The sequence below is a fragment of the Phyllostomus discolor genome, chromosome X (assembly GCF_004126475.2).
Source record: "Phyllostomus discolor isolate MPI-MPIP mPhyDis1 chromosome X, mPhyDis1.pri.v3, whole genome shotgun sequence".
In the NCBI taxonomy this organism is placed as follows: domain Eukaryota; kingdom Metazoa; phylum Chordata; class Mammalia; order Chiroptera; family Phyllostomidae; genus Phyllostomus; species Phyllostomus discolor.
This window is the reverse complement of record NC_050198.1, coordinates 85,231,571-85,251,067: the sequence shown is the minus strand read 5'-3', so window position 1 is coordinate 85,251,067 and position 19,497 is coordinate 85,231,571. Positions and strand designations below refer to the sequence as shown.

At 38.7% G+C, this 19,497-nt stretch overlaps 1 protein-coding gene and 1 non-coding gene across 2 annotated transcripts in view; one reads left to right on the top strand and one right to left on the bottom strand.

The window, feature by feature from the left end:
* Window positions 1-19,497, bottom strand: part of SLC9A6 (solute carrier family 9 member A6) — a 56,217-nt gene that overhangs the window by 20,238 nt on the left and 16,482 nt on the right. The window contains exons 7-12 of the mRNA XM_028522311.2: window positions 13,276-13,417; window positions 11,629-11,734; window positions 11,240-11,328; window positions 8,072-8,185; window positions 4,604-4,715; window positions 3,443-3,596 (exon numbers count right to left, since the gene is read on the bottom strand). Coding sequence (XP_028378112.1) covers window positions 3,443-3,596; window positions 4,604-4,715; window positions 8,072-8,185; window positions 11,240-11,328; window positions 11,629-11,734; window positions 13,276-13,417 — 717 coding nt within the window. The remainder of the gene's footprint in view (window positions 1-3,442; window positions 3,597-4,603; window positions 4,716-8,071; window positions 8,186-11,239; window positions 11,329-11,628; window positions 11,735-13,275; window positions 13,418-19,497) is intronic.
* LOC114505816 lies at window positions 10,706-10,808 on the top strand. The gene has a single exon (XR_003685286.1). It is a non-coding gene; the product is annotated as a U6 spliceosomal RNA (small nuclear RNA).

Genomic DNA, 19,497 nt, shown 5'->3' with positions numbered 1-19,497 from the left:
CAAGGATGAAATAAGAAAAATGTATCTCAAGATTTTAAAAGAGTGTCTAGTACATCATTGACATGAAGCAGTAGCTCTTACAATTTTATTATCACAAGGCTAATTGAAATCAGTGCTGTAATAAGGATACCCAATGTTATACACATGGAAGAGTGGTTCCCATACAAAAGAAGAGGGCAGAAAGGAGGAGGCACTTGAGCTGTGTCATTTCTTGGGGGTGAAAGAAAATTCCAGGCAGAGGCACAATAGGAGCAAATGCTTAAAGGCAGAGAAGTGCAAAATATGTGTGGTAAATGACAGGGAGCCAAATGTGACTGTCACAAACTATGAAAGGGTGTAGGAATAGCTAGCTGGCTGGCTCTAAGTCACTGAGGATCCATTGTCCCCACAACAGCTGGAGTGATCTTACAAAATAACCATGTCACTCCTTTGCTTTAAAATCTTACAAAATTTCCAACTGGATTTTAAAATCCAAACTCATTATCATATCCTACAAGACCTGAAAGCAGGGGTCCATAAACTATGGCCCACTGGCCACATCTGGTGCACCTCTTGTTTCTGTGAATAAAGCCTTGTTGGAATACAACCACACGGACTGATTTATGTGTGGTCTGTGGGGCTGTCACGCTAGAATTGAGCAGCTGAGACACAGACCATATGGCCTGCAAAGCCTAAACTAGTTACTATCTGCCCCTTTACTGGACCTATTTGCCAACCTCTGCCCCTATAGGATTTTGTCCAACTCATTTTCTACCTATCCTTCAATCACTACGAGTATATTCCAGTTATGTGGGCTTTTGTTTCTGTTCGTTAAATAGGTCACAACTTTGTTCCTGCCTCATGGACTTTGCACTTGCCTTCCCTTCTGCCTGGACCGCTCTTCTTCCTGCTCACTGTTTAACTGGCAACACCCTGTCCTTCAAGTAGACTGAGCTTAAATGTAACTTGAGACAGAGAGAGAGAGAGAGAGAGGCAGAGAGAGAGACACCTCTCTTGACCTCTACCTATAAAATATGTTTGATCCCCAATCATTATCATGGTAACTTATTTCTCATCATAGCACTTAATATCATCTAAAATTGTCATTTTCATTTGATTATTAGTTTATTGTCTGTCTTCTCCCACTGCAGTATAGACTTCATGAAACCAGGGACTTTTTCGGTCTTATTACTACCACTGTATCTCCCTAGAGCAGGGTCTCAACCTTCACATTACTGACATTCGGGCCCAGACCATTCTCTGTTGTGGGTTGCTCTGTGCACTGTAGGGCGTTTAGCTTACAAAGGGTAAAGGGCTTGCTCAAGATCACAGAATTAGTAAAGGAAGGAGCAAAACTCAAAATTAATGAACAAGAACTCAAAGTCAAGTCTAAGTCTGCATTAATCTTAAACTTTAAGTACTTATTATCAGCCTCCTCAAAACTATACTAGACAAATTGGGAGTTGAGAAGTAAAACTTAAATTCCCGTCTCTCTTTGCAGATGCCAAAAAACAAACAAACCCAAAACAAAAACAACAATAAGCCTGACTGGTTGGGGCTCAGTGAGTTGGGTGTCATCCCACAAACGGAAAGGTCACTGGTTCAATTCCCAGTCAGGGCACATGCCTCAGCTGCAGGCCAGGTCCCTGGTTGGAGGTGTACAACAGGCAATCAATTAATGATTCTCTCACACATCGATGTTTCACTCCCTCTCTTTCTCCCTCCTCTCCCTCTCTCTAAAAATAAATACATAAAATCCTAAAAAAAGGAAAAACAACAAGAGTTAACTGAAGACTGCAAAGTAATATATATAATTAAGTGCCAGACTAGGCTACAGCACAGGCAAGATGGGGGCCAAAAGCTTGCAAAGCTGGTGAGGTAAACTCAGGTTTCTGTGAGTAGGGGATTTTGTGGGGGTGTTTTGGGTAGGGTAAGTGTGGATATTTTGTTTGGTTTGTGTGGAGGGCAGTTAGAGAAAAGAACTGATTTTACTTCAACACTGAGGCTCTAGTTAAGGGTATTATTTTTCCCAAATCCTTACATTTAATTTCGCTTTTCTTAGAATAAGGAAGAGTCTTCACTTACAAGCTCTTGAGAAATGAAGTTGTTTAATCCTTCCAAAATTTACCACCCTCATTTTTTGATAAGGTTCCTCTGTCCACCATTTAAATGCCTATATGGTCTTGAACAACTTAGAAAAAAATTAAGGCTCTATTTCCTCACTTATTTAGATAAATGTGTAAAATGCTCTTAGCACAATGCCCAGCACATAGTAGGTGCTGAACAAATGCCAGATCCTCCCTGAAGTAATAATCAGAGTTATACAAACATTACTCTTGTGTATTTTTGATAATATACAGTAACAGCACAGACATTGTAAGAAAGGGATTTAAAGAGTAAAGTGAGATAAAGACCATAGTGAACACATTCAAAATATGATTTAGGGCTGGCTAGTCTTTAGAATGTTAAAAGAAAGGCATAATAAAATGAGAAAATGGAGAACAGATTCTATAAAATGTGAAATGCTGTTTTCTCTAAGGCACCCTACACAATCTGGAAACTCAGTAGCTCTTAGGTTCTATGAAGTTTCAGCCAAACACAGAACTAAAATGTACAAAGGCTTTAGCAACAGAGGCTGCTGTATCCATAGAAACAATGTGGAACTCTTGCGATGGAAGGCAGCTTTCCAACTGAATACATTAATGAGTGTGCATCTAAGATACACAGTCTCACAATCTCAACCTTGGATTTTCAGATCAGAAACTGTGCTGATCATAAAGATAAGAAATAATGACAATGTCTAATCTTGTTTAGGATTGGGATAAACAGAACTGTTTTACATGCTGCAGAAGGAGAAAAATTTCGATCGAATCTGGTGATATGGATCAAAAGCCTTAAACACATGCATATTCTTTGACCAAACAATTCCCGTTCAAGGAACAAATTGTAAGGAAATAATGAAACAAATGCACAGTGACATGTGCATTTACAAATGTTCACACTGTTAATGGTAACAGTAATAGCAGAATCCTCAAATGCTAATGGCGATAGCAAACTCCTGGGACACAAAAGTCCAAAGGTAGAGATTTGGTTAAATAAATTATGGCACAGACAGCCATTAAAATAATGTTTACTAACAAAAGTGCCCATGCTGTAATACATCTAAAAATCAGTTCACAGGAGTACCTATAGAATTGCCCCTTTTTGTTTAAAAAAAAAAATATATATATACAATGCATAGCAAGGAGTCTGAAAAAACATCCCTCAAAGTGCTAACAACAGTTTTTATTTTTCTTTTGCCTATTTTTCATTTTTCTGTACTACATGCTATACAGTTTTTTAAAGGAAAACATTAAGATCTGTCATTATAGATTTGTCAAAGCTTAAATTTTTCTCATGCTTAAAAGAAAAATAACCTGAACTACAATGTAATATTACAGTAAAGTCCCCAATCACTACTTGCCTTATATGTAAGCATGACAGCATGGCAGTGGTGCCGCCACCAAATACCCACACAGTAAAAAACACAATCAGAAGTGTGGTGCTGAACATCATTTGCCGTGCGTAAGTGGCAGTATCTCGAATGGCCAAGGCAAATGCCATTGCACCACGAAGACCTGAAAGGGAATGGAAGAGAAAATGAGTCCTTCAGTAACTCATTACCAATGGGAGCTTCACAAATTCAGAGAAATAAGGCATTCTGAGAACTTAAGACAGCCATGAACAAATACATAATATATGTCAATGTACATAAGTAGATAAAAATAAATGGAAAGAGAATTACTATACTGACATACATTGATCTTTTAAAATTTTTGAAGGAATTAATTTTTTTCACTTAATTTCATTTCTTTGTGGTTCTATGACAGCTGTCCCAGTTTTTCCCTCATGGCTCTCCACTGCCCTGCCCACCCCTGAGTAAAATCCATTCTTTTTGGTGTATCGTTCCATGAGTTGTGACAAATGCATACAGATGTGTGACCATTAACACAAACTGCACACAGAACAGTTTCATTCCCCCCCGCAAATTCCTTTGTTTAACCTCTTTTTAGTCCAATCTCTCTGTCATCCTGCCAAATCCCTGGCATCATTCATCTGTTCTCTATCACCATGCTTTTGTCTTTCTGAGAATGTCACATACATGGAATCATACAGTATGTGACTTTTTGAGACTAGCTTCTTTCATTCAGCATAATGCCCCTGAGGTTCATCCATGTTGGTGTGTGTACCGGCAGTTTGTTCCTTGCAGTGCTAAGAAGCATTCCATGGCATGGGGGTGTCTCAGTTTGCTTATTCCATCACCCACTGGACCAGACAACTGGGCTGTTTCCAGATTTTGGCAGTTATGAATAGAATTGCTATAAACATTCACATACAGGTTCTTGTATGAAAGTGCATAAATCTATCTTCTCTACTATGTGTGACAGACTGCCGAACCAGAACAATGAAAAAATCCCCATAGAAGGGAATGAAACACTATGATTTTTTTCTATTGGAGGTTGCCACTTCAATGTTTAAGGGAGTCTCATATTACCAGTGTATCATTTCTATTTCAAATCAAGCTGGCATGTGAATTGTGAGTTGTTTCTTGGAGTGGAGAAAGAGAGGGAAAGTGATAACTTACCAGCAAACATCATCATATGTTGAAAATTTGATCCAATCTTACTTCTTCTACCCAAATTAAGCAAGAGGGACAAGGGGTAAATATTGGCAGCTCTTCCCAAGAAAATAGCAACCTAAAATTATTAATAGGTTAAGGACAAATTCTTTTTATTAATATTATTTAGACTGTACTTGCAAGATGGTGAAAGGCTATCTTAGGAAGCTGTTCCTAACAGTCTTTCTATTCCACTAACACAGAGATGACAAATAAGACTTTCTGCAATGATGAAAATTTTGTGTATCTGCATTGTCCAATATGCTGAGGCCTGAAATGTGGCTAGTATGACCAGAAACTGAAATTTTATTTCATTTAAATTAATTTAAATTCAAATAATCCCAAGTGGCCCTGACCAGTGTGGCTCAGTGGATTGGACGCTGTCCTGCAAACCGAAAGGTCACCAGTTCAATTCCCAGTCTGGGCATGTCCCTAGGTTGTGGGTTTGGTCCCTGGTCAGGGCACGTACAAGTGGCAACCAATCAATGTTTCTCTCTCACATCAATGTTTCTCTCCCTCCCTTCCCTTCCCTTCTCTCTAAACAATAAATAAAATCTTAAATAAATTAAGTATTCACAAGTGGTTAGTTACCACCCAATTGAACAGTGCAGATCTAACATATAGGAAATTTGTGCGATGAACGGAAACATATTTAAAAGCAAAGCTTCTTTGGTATAATCTTAAGATTACGAATATAACAGGCTAATGTGTTTTAATTGTCAATGTTGGTGGGAGGAAGAGTAACACTGGCTAAACTTGCCCTTGTTTTCTCAGAACAAAGAAAAGGGCAGCTCAGGCACCTCATGTTCCTCCAAGTCTGTGACTTCCACCCTGCTTCAAAAGAAAGGCTTAATGGGAATTCAGAATGGTTTTAACAAAAAAACAATTTTAGTGTCTTGTCCTTTGGTTTGCTATCTATAGAGACTCCTACTTTAACATAACAATTTTTATTTCAAGGGTTACAATATAATCTTCACCCCAATTTTTTAAAAGGAATGTAAAGGAAAATCTGAGGTTAAAAATGAAACAGAGTGGGGGAAACAAGTGCTGAGCCCAGTACCTTTGGAAATGGCTAATGTCTGTAAGACTAAAGGCAAAACAAAGTGCACACAAGCACTATATGCTCGTTGGTAAACTTGTATCTTGTTTAAACCTCAGTGAATTTGGGTCTTTGTCACATGAAATGAAACCTATATCCTAAGAAATATAGTCAGCAAGAGAACAGCTCTCCCTGGAAAGAGTCAATTTTCATGGTAAGATTTTGTATTGAGAAACTTCAATTTCTAATACACTCAGAAACCTAGAGAGAATATTTAGCCTTGTTTCTGGTTAAGTATAGTGGGTCATGCCACTTGACTGCTCAAAAATTTCTCAAACACTAGCAGGATGTGAAGTTACTCTCACAGGAGTCTTCCAGCTAACGTTCTTCTCTTATTAATAGGGCTTTATCTTTTTTTGTGCTTGAGTTTCATTCCTAGAAGACTAAGACTCTGCAGAATGGCACTGCAATGATAACTCACTTTCTAACAGAGATTGTACTTAGGATTTTAATTTCAAAAATATTTTTGCTAGCCCTGGCCAGTGTGACTCAGTAGGTTAGAGCATCATCCGGTAACCAGAAGACTGAGGGTTCAATTCCCAGTCTGTACGTGGGTGCGTGCAACGCCTTGACCACACACCAATCCCCAGTTGGGGCGTGTACAGGAGGCAGCCAATTGATGCCTCTCTCTCACCTCAATGTGTCTCTCCCTTCCTCTCTAAAAACAATGAAAAAAATGTCCTCGAGAGAGGCACACGCGCGCGCACACACACACACACACACACATGTATTTCTGAGGTGGTTTTAAAAGTACTTCTTTTGAAAATCACTAATTTAAACATCCTTCAGTCCGACCATAATTTTTTTCATGTTTCCTGTTAATCTATGTCATCTTGGGTAATTTTTCCACCTTACTGGGACTTCTAGTCCAAAGATTCTGCTACTTTCCCTTTAGTCAGTCCTTTTCCTGCTTCCCTTCCCTTCCTAACCACACCTTAGTAATACTCCCCAATACCTGACATTCATTTGCCCCTTTCTGTGGACCAACCATCTCTTTCCTCCATGCTCACAGCTAAAGACAAAGTCATACAATAGGGCAGACTGATTCCACTGCTAATACCTGCTAATTCATCAGACTCAAACGGGTCCCTAATGCAGCTCTGCAACCCTACAGCATTTCTTTGGTCACTCACTCTCTCATTCTCTGTAACAACTGTTTCTAAATCCTCTCCTCAAAATTCCTGTCACCTGTGGAAACAAGCCCCCAAGATAGTCCCCAGTGATCCCTGCCTGCAAGTATTCACAGCCTTGTGAAGTCCCTGTTCACATTGTACCAGAGTCCATCTGTGTGACCAACAGAATACAGCAGAAAGGATGATGGTATATCACTTCTAAGATTAGGTTATAAAAGGCACTCTGGCTTCCATCTCAGGGCTCTCTCAGCTCATTCCCGCTAGGGGAAGCAATGCTGTGAGCTGCCCCATGGAGAGCTTCACGTAAATAGAACTGAAGCCTCTAGCTAACAGCCATGTGCATGAGCTTGGGGTGGATTCTGCAGCTCATCAAGTCTGCAGAGAGCACAGTCCCAGCCCAGAGAGTGATTGCAACCTCGTGAGAGATTCTCGAGCCAGAAGAGCCCAGCTAAACTGCCCCTGGTATCCAGTCAAACTGTGAGATAATAGATGGCTATCGTTTTAAGCTGCTAAAGTTTAGGGTAATCTGTTACACAATAGATTACTGACAGGTCACCGGCCCCTATCTCACTTTCAGCAGATAATTTCACCTCATACTTAACATTAAAATAGAGGTTATCAGTCAGGAATACCATCTTGCAAATATGCCTTCATCTCTACATAACCTATCCTCTCCTGGAACTGTGGTGGAGTTATGCCTCCTCCCACTGAAGGCCAAACCTTCCCCACATGCTCTGGATTTCATTTCCTGCTGCCTTCTCACAAGGCTGGTGATATTGATTGCTCCCCCTCACGTACTCAGCTTCTCGCTTTCACCTGGATTTTAAAGATTCAGTGAGAGAGACAGAAGCAGCCTTCCATCCACTTTCAACTACTGCCCTATGGCACAGACCGCCCCGCTCCCCAGTATCTACTCTCTCTTTCTTCCCTTTAGTAAGAGAGGCCAAACAATTTTATCTTTTGGCATTGGCAGAATGGTAGGAGACTTTTTCCAGTCATTTCAATCTATCAATATTGTGTGTGCAATAAATGAAAATGAAAATAGAACAGAGCAGAAAAAAAAGAGTGACAATCCTTACTTGTACTCAGAGGAAAATTTTATATATTTAAGTGTACTCTTATCAACCACCCCCTCCAGAAAACACATGTGAACCTCAATTTTCAAAATAAAGTTTTAAAAATAGAACACATAATAAAGGATACAAATGCTCCTACTACAAATGTTGGATTGAAGACATGGTTCTGGAAGGTGAACAGTGTCAGTCCCATGTAGGAGAAGATGAAATTCTCTGCCAAGAAATTGAGAAGCTCAAACAACTGAAAGGAAATGTCAAAAGGTTAGGCCAGTAAATAAATTCAGTGACATAATTTGAAAACATGAGTAATACTAACACAATGAAAGACATTTCAAACATGTAAAATTTGTGTTTATCCCCCAAAATGCAATTCGGAGGCAAACAAATGTACTGATGACATTCCCAGTCCCACAGAAAAAGCCAGAAATGTTGCCTCTCACTTTTCCTAGTCAGCTTCTCTTCTCCAGTCTCCATCCGTACCCAGTCATTCTTATTCTCCTCTACCAAACCCTGGCAATTTTTCTTTTGGAATATTCTTTGTTGTCCCTGACACTACCTTTGTATACCTTTTATCATTTCCCACCTATCATGCTGCGAAAGGACCCTCCCTGACTGGTATCCCTGTCACGCATCTTCTACACCTCCACCCAACGAACCTCTCTAATTATGGCAGTTTCACAGACACTTCCCTCGTCACAGGCTGTAAGATCCAGTTCAATTATTTTTTTGTCCTGGCATAGGATGCTTCATAACAACTCTCATATCATTGCCTTGCCATGCAATTTCACTTTTTATGTGGGTCTTGGCCTTCACTTAGGGAGTAAGGACTTATATGTTAGTGTCTAGTGCTCTGTACCCTTCCCAGCTGTCTGCCCACCTTCCACTTGTTGACATCACTGCCTCGTCACGTGTTACTAACACAGTAGGGATATGAGACCTGCTGAATGAATGAGTTCAAGGCTCCCCTAACCCAGCATCTCTCCGTCCATCAGGGTTAGCTGCCACTATTGTTTACCACGAGCCTGCTACCCCCACAAAACATGGGCTCAGGAGTCAAAGTGCCTTCTCCACTTGCTAGCAATGTGGCTGTGGGCAAGTTAGTTAATCTTTCTAAACCAGTGTTGACTTATTACTGAAAAATGGTAATAAAAGTAAACAAAAAGTAAACAAAAAGTAAAAAGTAAAAATAAAAGTAAACACAAGGTGCATATATATTTAATTTACTTTAAATGACTTAATATATTACTTTTATTACTTATTTATTTAATGATAATAGCTAAACCTTATCCAGTTTTTACTATGTGTCCAATACTATGCTAAGGACTTTATATGTGTTATCTTCTTTTAATCTCACCACAATGCTGTGAGGTAGGTATACTATTATCATCATTTTCAAGATGGCAAAATTGAAGCACGGAGAAATCATGTAGCTTCCCCCTGTTCACAAAGCCAGCAAGTAGCGGAACCAGGATTTAGAACAATACAGTGACGCCCAAATCTCTGCTTTAATGAACACCAGAGCCTGGCAAACTTTTCCTGTAAAGGGCCAGACAGTAAATATTTGAGGCTTTGTGGGCCTCATGGTCCCTGTCACAAGCACTCAACCCTGCCATATTAGCACAAAAGCAGCCACAGACTTTATGTTAAAAGATGGATGTGGCAGTGTGCCCATAAAACTATTGATGGACAAGGGGACTGGAATTTCATATAACTTTCACATGTCACAAATTATTCTTTTGATTTGTTTACAACCACTTAGAAATCTGAAAACCATCCTTAGCTTGCAGACCTCACAGGGAAGCCTGGCTAACATTTGCCAGCCTTTGCTCTGCACTCCACTGCCTTCCATTTGAGGATTTTAGTTGCTTTTTTATTTCTGTCTCTACTGGTTTTGTTTCCCCTAGGCTTTTCTGAATTCTTCCCAGCTTTCTAGTCCCATCGTGTCCTCTATGATAGCTTTCCAGCTCCTCAAGTTTCAAAACATCTATCTCCCCCCTTCTCTGGATTCTGGTATGACATATAATCTGAAACAAACAAGTAGAAGTTCTATCAGTCTTTGTATGTACCTCATATCACCAGTAAGACCGGACACTCGTACCTTGTTGTTTTTTTTTTAAATTCATCACCCCACTGCCTACAAAAATGCCAACTTCTCACCAGCTGATTAGCTTCTCTATACTTACTGCACTGAATTAATTTGTAAAGGGATTTGTAACCCCAATGTATATCCTTGGGGGGAAAAGCCTAATTTCTTCTGAGGGGTTGGGAAAAAAGCATGTCATACATGAAATTTGTGGCTCGAGAACAAAGAGGAAAAGAAGTACCTTTTCTCTCGCCTTATCACGAGTCCTTTCCCGGCTAATCTCAAATATTCTAATAATTTGGCAAAACTTAAAGCCTCTATTTCCTGACATAACCATAAACAGGCATGTGTCTGTTTTTATTCCAGTCATTACATGTTGTTTATGTCTTTACCCCATATACCTCATAAGACTAAACAATGCTATGCTTATTTCCTTTATGATTCCCTTCAGGTACCCTGCACAACCAATCATTCAGTAACATATGAGGCCCAACCACTGATGTTTCGACATTCCTGGATACGCAGTATCTTCAAAGGGCCTGAAGGAATTTCATCTTCTCTGTATCACCCAGCAGTACATCTATTCAGATTAAAAATTAATCTTACCAATATCACACAGCAGTAGTTCTAGTCACACCTAAGTGAACTTCTAAAAGATTCCTCTTAAAAGCTATTACAGTGCTCACTTTGGCAGCACATACACCATGAAATGATATGGAGAAGATTAGCATGGCCCCTGTGCAAGGATGACACACAAATCCAGGAACAGTTCCATATTTTTGTGGTGGGCACACAGTGCGATATACAGATCTAATATCATACCAATGTGTACTTGAAACCTGTATGATCTTATCAAGCAATGCCACCCCAATAAATTGAGTAAAAAAATATACACTGATGTGCAGAGGGCAAATAAAATAAAAATGAAATATTTAAGCTTAGTAAAAAATAAGCCATGAGATTAGGAAAACAGAAAAGGAATCTGACACAGTAACAAGAGTCCCTGGGTGTTCTGCTGACCTACACCTGTACCCTACAGGAAGTCACCCTTCAACCTGCTAATTCCATCTATTTCTGGAATCAAAGGAAGAGGAGCTGGAATGAGTAGATATCATTTTGAACAGATCAAGGATTATTTTTTTCAGTATGAAAACACTTCTGTTTCACTGCAGGGAGGAAAGGTTTACTCACAAACTATAAAGTTTCTCTTACCTGTTTAGTTCTATGCTGAGACTCCGTGGACAAATTATTGTATGTATAATGGGCCTGTGTGATGCCGCAGAACAACACTGCAACCACACCTATTACGACAAAGAGTTCCAAGTTCATGTGAAAGCAAATTCCCGACCTTTCTCCCAGGTTTTTACTTTACAGATGTAGACCATACACCTAGTGTTGACATGTTCAATTGTGACATGCTTTGTTGAGACATATCACTTCCACTGAAAATATTTTTTACATTCTATAGTGACAGCATAAATCCCAACCTTAGCAAGTATGTTCAAATACTAATGGAGTTGGTCCACTAATAGAAAACAGATGACTGGCAAAGTCACTCTTTGTAAGGGTTTACTTACAATTGAAAGGAGAAACTAACCCACCTGTGAAACCCCATGCTTCAGCCAAGAGGAAGGTACTCCAGGACATCAAGAAGAACAAGCCTGTCTCCAACAACTGGAACTCCCGTAGTTTGGTGAACTTTGTCACGTAAGACTGTCAAGGTTGGTAACAAGATCTCGGAGTACAGGGGGGACTAGAAAAAATAATAGTCAAAGCAAGGCAACATGAAAGTGAAAGAAGGATTCGTCAGCCTCTCTAACACCAAGCTCAAAAAACAAGGAGGCACCAGACTGCAGAAACTCTTAAAATGTTTATCTTACTGAGGAGTGAGCAGCCATCCCTTTTGTGAGAAAGTCATACAGCTTAGTTGATCAAACTGTTTCATGTGTACCACATGCCCTGCCAGAAACCATGCAGTAAAGGACAGGCAGAGATGGGAGCAACACGTCTGATACACAATATGCCAACTCTTGACTATTAATTTGTGACCCAAAGCAAGGGAGCTTCCATAATTACAGCAATTTACATTTATTGAGAATGTCATTTTCATGCCACATCACATTTATCTGATGTCTTAACACCTCTGCGATACAGAGCATTCCATGACAAAGAAATGGGGGCACATCACTCGTACTAGTCTAAAAAGTATTTGTTAGTTGACAGGGGAAGGACCTGTGTGAAGCAGTAACAAGTCCCAGGCTGAAATCTCCATTCACTTCAATAAACATGGACCACAACAAAAAGATGAAGAAGATATACTTCCTACTCTCAAGGAAACTGTAATAGGAAACATGCTATTGGCCCTGGCTCCTCCAGAACTCTTTTTCCTGCCTCTTTGTGCCCCAACTCACCTATAAAGAGCCGTAAGACAAGTCTCTTCCAGCACAAAGCTGAAGTATAGCAAACTCATAGATTCTTGAGAAAAAGTATTTGTTTTATACAAAAGTATATGAAAGAGCTGGAAGCTCTTCTCTAGCCCCAATAATTCTCCCCACTGCCCCCACTGTCCACCTTCCCACACCGAGGGCCCATGAGGTGAAGTGCCGATGCTTCTGTACCAGAAGCTCCAGGAGGGCAGAGGCCACGTCTGTCTTGTTTGTGTTTGATACTCAGAGCACAGCACCTGGCATGCAGCAGGCAATCTCGTATTCTTGAATGAACACAAGATGGACTTGCCCAACATTTCAGAGTAAACTAGTGGCAGCGCCTAGGACTCTGGAGCAGAAGGTTCAAGTCAGTGACAGCCGAGATGAACTGCCATCTGTTCCAGCCCAGGGACACTACCTTGTTCAGTTGGTATCATGGTCATAGGTTTCCTATTTTTCCTTTGAAACAAGAAGCAAAAGACTTCGAGGCTGAACAGCAACACAGAAGACCCAAAGGCTCTTTGAAATATATCTAAGTTTACATCAATATCAATTCAGTCCACAACTTTAAAATTCACCCCAAAGGGTCACTGTGTCTAAACTTTTGTAGTGGAAGTTTGAGGGCATGGAGCCCTACACAAAACAATTAAGTTCTTTTATTTATTGATAATGATGATTGCCTAATGTTTTCAAACCAAGTACTTGGTTACAAAGTGAATAATTATAACACAGTGCCAATATGGAACTAGAAGAAACTATAGAACACAGCATTTGATTATGTTGTTGGGTTAATGAGGGAAGTTAAATATAATAAAAGGATATTAAAGCTGTCACCACTCCAGTAGCTGCACCCATCGCAAAAGATCCACTGAAGATCCCAAGGAAAATCCCAATAGACTTGAACATGGCTGTGACATCAAAGGTGTGGCTGTTGTCTCCGGCTGGCTGGTATGCCACTATTGAGCTACAAAGGAGAGACTGGTCTTACTTCTAGAAGCAACTTTTACTTTAAAAATATTATCTAAAAATAATTACATGAATAAATAAATAAAAACATCATCTAGTGTAGAGCTTAAAAATGAAATCAAAGTGGGGGGGGGAACCCCAAAGCTATGGATTTAAATTGCCAAAGTAAGATCAAAAGGTTACCAAAACATACTTCAATGGCTCAGGCTAAAAACAGAACTCAGCTTTTACTTAAATGACAGTTTCAAGAGGTACAGTATTTTAAGGTCCTTTATATGAAAATTGTACGAGCCTTTTCCTCCAGCCTCCAGATACTGTGCAGTACTATTCTTTTGTGACTGTTTAAGACTTACTGAGTGCCTGAAAGCCCTAACATACTAGTGTGAACAAAGTAATGAAAAAGTATACTTATTTCCAGCAGAGAAATATTACTCAACCCGTTGCATTTTGTGTTTTCTATGAGGAAAAAAAAAAGATGACTGAAGTACCCTTTCAACTTTTAGAATACCAGAATGAGCCCAATGCCTGATATCTGTTCACTCACTGAAATCGGCTTTTACAGGAAAAGGGGCTTGAAAGCCCTTGCAAGGAATTAGAATCTACTCAACAGTACTTTTAGTGTGCCCAGCTTGATCCTCCCTCCACTTCAAACTTTTGAAAGAGAGTCACTCTGTAAGATGCCAAGATAGGCAATTATAGGAGACACTCTCCATCTTGAACTCATAGTCCAAACCTGGCCTAAACTGCTTCTTTTAAAACAGTCACCCCAGGAAGTAGAAATGGCTGAGAAAATCGCTGTTGCCAGCAGGTCTCTGGCAAGAGTACCTACCATCACTAAATTAGTTCTCATCTCAGTGCACTGAGGTACCAGTATTTTTATAAAAAGTCCAGACTCAAAGACATCATACAAGTCACATCAAAGAAAGGGAAGGAAAAAAACCCATTAGTACTAACATAGTGAATCCTCCATGTGGTTACTGCAATGTTTTTTTTCTGATTCAAGGCTACAAAATGGGTTTGCTGTACCATGTACACCAAGTTCTTTTCATAGCTTCTGAGTTAAAAAACAAAACAAAACAAAACAAAAAAACAAGAAAACTAAGACCAGTCCTGACTGGTGTGGCTCAGTGGGTTGATCGTCACTCTGCAAAGCGAAAGGTCGCTGTTTCTTCCAGAGTTGGGCCACATGCCTGGATTGCAGGTTGGTCTCAGGTTGGGGTATGGGGCACACACGAGAGGCAGATGATTGATGTTTCTCTCCCTCTCTTTCTCCCTCCCTTCCCCTCTCTGTAAAAATAAATAAATAAAATCTTAAAAAAAAAAACTAAGACCAAACTAAAATTTCCCAATACTACCAATTTTATTGAAGAAACTGACGCACTAACTGCACTAACGTCAGTTTCTGGTAATGACACCAAGGAATGTCCGAGACTCAATCTGAATTGAAATTTTAAACAGTTGCTTTTAAATGTTCAAAGTGAACAGATCATTTTGGGAACAGCAGATTTGATATTATTTTAATATATACAAAATGGCCTTTAATGTCATGCTTTCTTACCTACACATAAAGGGCCCTGCCACTGTAAATGAGATCTGACCACCACCATACCATGAAAATACAGCAGCTGGCTGGAGAAAAAAAAAAAAAAAAGGATATTTCTATGACTACCATCCTTCTCCCTGGTGATAGTTTTCCAAATGCCGGCTGGAACAAAATATCTAATGCCATGCCTCCTGAGACTGCCTTCCCTGGATTAGTTCATATACATTCATTCAAGATTCACATTAGCCCTGGCTGGTGTGGCTCAGTGGATTTAGTGCTGGCCTGCAAATCAAAGGGTCGCCAGTTCGGTTACCAGTCAGGGCACATGCCTGGGTTGGGGGCCAGGTCCCGAGTAGGGGGTGCATGGGGAGCAACCACCAGTGATGTTTCTCTCCCTCTCTTTCTCCCTCAAGTCCCCTCTCTCTAAAAATAAATAAATAAAACCTTAAAAAAGATTCACATTAATCATTATCTTATGCTTTCATCGCTAAAATACATGAGAATACATGAAAAGAATGGTGGGCTGAGAACACATGGGAAGTTTATTTTCTTCGTTAGTCAAATGCTGTCCTCTGGATTGAAATCCTAACCCATCTTTCTCACATCAATCAATATTTTATCTTGAAGCAGTGACATTTCTATGAATATTTTTTTTAAATGTGAAAGTAATACAATGTACAATTGGTGGGGTAATCACCCCCTTGCCCCACCACCCTGACAGATCTATCTTATTTTCCACCTGTATTTTCCCCTGTTTTGTTACATGCATGCTATTTTATGTTTAGTTATAATCACAGTGAACATATGATTTTGAATTCTGCTTCTTCAACTGACCATGACATAAGAATTATTATAGTTTCTCTAACCTTGGGTTTTAAGACTTCAAAAAGGGTCCAAATGGAAAAAAACGTAATTTATGTAGCCATTTCCCCACAGTTACACATTTAAAAGTTGCTTCCTAATCATTTTGCTGCTATTAATAATAGATTAAAAGAATATATCTGTGCTTTTTAAAAATTGTGGACTATTTCCTTGTGCTACATTCCTAGAAACAGGGCATTGCTATACCTATGGCTCTTTTCACATGTTGCACAACTGCTTTCAGATAGATGTGGATTCCATGTTTGGAGAGAACTATGACTATATCTCTCAACTTTTTAGTGATCATATCCATTGGCCTAGAAATTCTACTTCTAAAAAATCTCAGAGAAATAATCTCAAGTGTTAATAGAAACTTACATACACATGTTCACTGCAGTACTATGCATGATAACACAATATTAGAAAATGCCAAATATTCATCAACAGGGCCTTGGAGAGATAAATTGGTAGTACACCCTTACAATGGGGTAATAGAGGTACCGTATTTTTCAGACTATAAGATGCACTCTTCTCCCAATTTGGGAGGAATAATGGTTGATAATGCTGCTGTTGAGTTCTGTTTACATTTACATTGATGAAATATGTTATTTATGTTATTAAATATTTTACCACATTTTTTGCTTCAAAATTTTTTTTCCTATTTTCCTCTTGTAAAACCTAGGTGTGTCTTATGGTCCAAAAAATACAGTATTAATGTAGCTTTCATCCAAGTAAAAAAAAGCAAGTTACAGACAGTATGTACAGTACTACATGTTTTTTCACTTGAAAATTATTAATATATTTATGTGTGTTAATATCCTAGTCGAAAAAGTCTGGATGAAAACCGTAATAGTGGTCATTTCTGAGAGCTGAAATTTCAGAAATGTCTTCCTTTCTAAGTCAAATCCTTTGAAGTTTTGTTACATCTGTATTAATTTTATTATCATGAATAATGACAAAAGATAAAATACCAAGGAGTAGGAGATACCAATTTCAATGTTAACACCAATGTATGAATAATCTAGTTCTATGACACCAAGGTTTCTCAAATCAGACATGGTTGGTGTTTGGGCCCAGATAATTATTTGTTAGATGGTGGGTACTGAAGCATATTTAGCAGTACCCCTGGCCTCTACCAATACATGCCAATAGCAACCTACTCCTATTCATGACAACCAAAATGTTCCCAAATATTGCCAAATATGCCTTGGGGAGGGGACAAAATTGCCTCCAGTGAAGAATGATGCACTAGACCATTAATAGCAGTTAACTACACCCATTAACAATTTTTTCCTGTTAAATGAGTAGGTAAAAATGGCCACATATTTTAACATGTATATCTCTGGTAATAGAAAAGTTAAATAGTTTGTCTTATTTATTTACTCATTGTACTTCCTCTTTTATAAAATATTAATGACCCTAAAACAGATTTTAAACTAGGATGAATTTAGGTCTCCAGGCTACTTATGATATATCCATTCTGCAGAATACTATGCAACTTAGATTTTATTTCTGACTGGATGTATATACTAGATTACATGAGTACATAGAGATCTACCTCATACAGCAATGTATGGGTGAACCAGTTTCACTCCACCCTCACCAGATTAAAAGTATTAATATCAACAAAAAAAGTACTGCTAACCTAACAGGTCAAAAACCAAACAAAGCAACTTCCAACATAAATTCCAAGAAGGCCAGCTGCCTTAACTTATTCATTGCCAAACAGCAGTTTTTCACAAAGGGTTCCCCCATTTATGCAAGGCTGCTTTATAGAATACACACATTAGAAAACCATCAAACTAATGAAACTCAACACAAAGAAGACTATCTTTTATCTAACATTCTTTAAAAGGCAAATGAAAGATGGTGATAAGACATATCGCTGAGCACTCCAGCTAGTTCTCTCTCAGAGCCAGCAACACGACTGGTTTCCCTTCAGCTCTGGGGCAGAAATTCATTTGTTCACCTCCACTAAAGACACCTACACGATAACAATTTCCCTTATATGATACTCTCTAGAAACAGTCCTTTTCCACCAAAGTTCTACCCGACTGTGTAATGAGTTAACTTATCTCCCATGAACCTAAAATAGTACTAGCTATGCACTACCCTTAGGAGAACTGAGAAAGAATCACTCAAATCATTCTCTACGAGGCTTATGTTCTCTCACAGAACCCTGTTTGAGAAACGCTACTAATAGAAGAAGGATCTGGCCCTTTGTGAGTTGTTTTCCCCTTAACACTATTCAACTGTTGTTTCTTAAATTTGCAAGAAATAAGTTACCTTACTAATGGAAAAAACTAAGGGACAGGGCACATCAGTTTAAGATAGGACCAAAACAGGGATGTTTTTTCTGACTCTTCATCCGTTAGGCAATGAGGAAGGGATACTTAGATGATTAAGTAGCACAATAATTATCCAAGATGGGGAATCAATGCTAAAAGTAACTGCCCGTACAGTATTCTTTTCATCTGGTGATCTTACATTCCGATGTACTGAAAGCTTCAACAATCTTTGCAGCTTCATTTATTTGCTTAACACCTAAGTTATAACCACACTATCCATTTCTCCCTCCCTTCAAATCATATAAAACTTGTACTTTGCACCTATTGTCACTAAAGGTACACATGTTCTGTATCAATATTAGTTCTAGCCTTTAATTTACTTCTGAGATTAAATGTACATTAGCTGGAGACAGCTGCAAAAAAGTCTGGCAATAAATATGGCAGAAGGGGTACAATTTACATATATCACTCACCAAAGAGGATTTGATTTTTGCCTATCTTTATAATATAATATTTAATGGATTAGTGTTACCTTTCAAAAAGGATAATTTTTCACTTTGCAGTAAGATAACAAACAGGGCCACTCAAGCTACACAAGCCAGAGTCAGTGACTGATTACTCTTTTATAGTTAATGAAGTATAAATTAAGGAGAGAAAAAAAGATAAAGCGAAAAGGTGGCCTTTTACTTTTCTCTCATAGAAAGCTCTGGTATGGAATAAAGGCAAATGTCTACAGGGTTAGATATTATCTTAGTAGCAGTGGGCTAGCAGAATTGGACTCCTCAGAAATTGAGACCCCTTAAATAAAATTTTTAAAGAAAAAGAAATCGAGACCCCTCCATTCACCTGTAAACAACTTCTAATAACATGTATAGTAATTTTTATAATTAGAGTCAAATATTGCTCATTTCAAAAACTGTCTTTAAAGAAGTGGTATTGTTTGCCCTGGCTGGGTAGCTCAATTGGTTGGAGTATCGTCCCATACACCAAAAGCTTGTGGGTTTGATTCCCTGGTCAGGGCACATACATAGATTGCAAGAGGCAACTGATCAGTATTTCTCTCCCACATCAATATTTCTCCACACCACCACCCCACTGCCTGTCTCCTGTTGTCTCTCTAAAATCAATAAGTATATCCTTGGTGAAGATTTTTAAAAGGTATATTATTTAACACTTCTAAAAATTTAAAAATGTTTCTGAAATGATGATATTAAATAAGAGAAATACACAGTAAACTACAATGTGATATTTCTCAATCATCAAATTAGCAAAAAATACGAAAGTTTACAAATAGTCTGTTGATGAAGCTATGAGGAAATAGGCACTTCCATAATTTAGTGGTTAAAGTGCAAAATGGCATAATCCCTTTGGTGGACAATTTAGTAA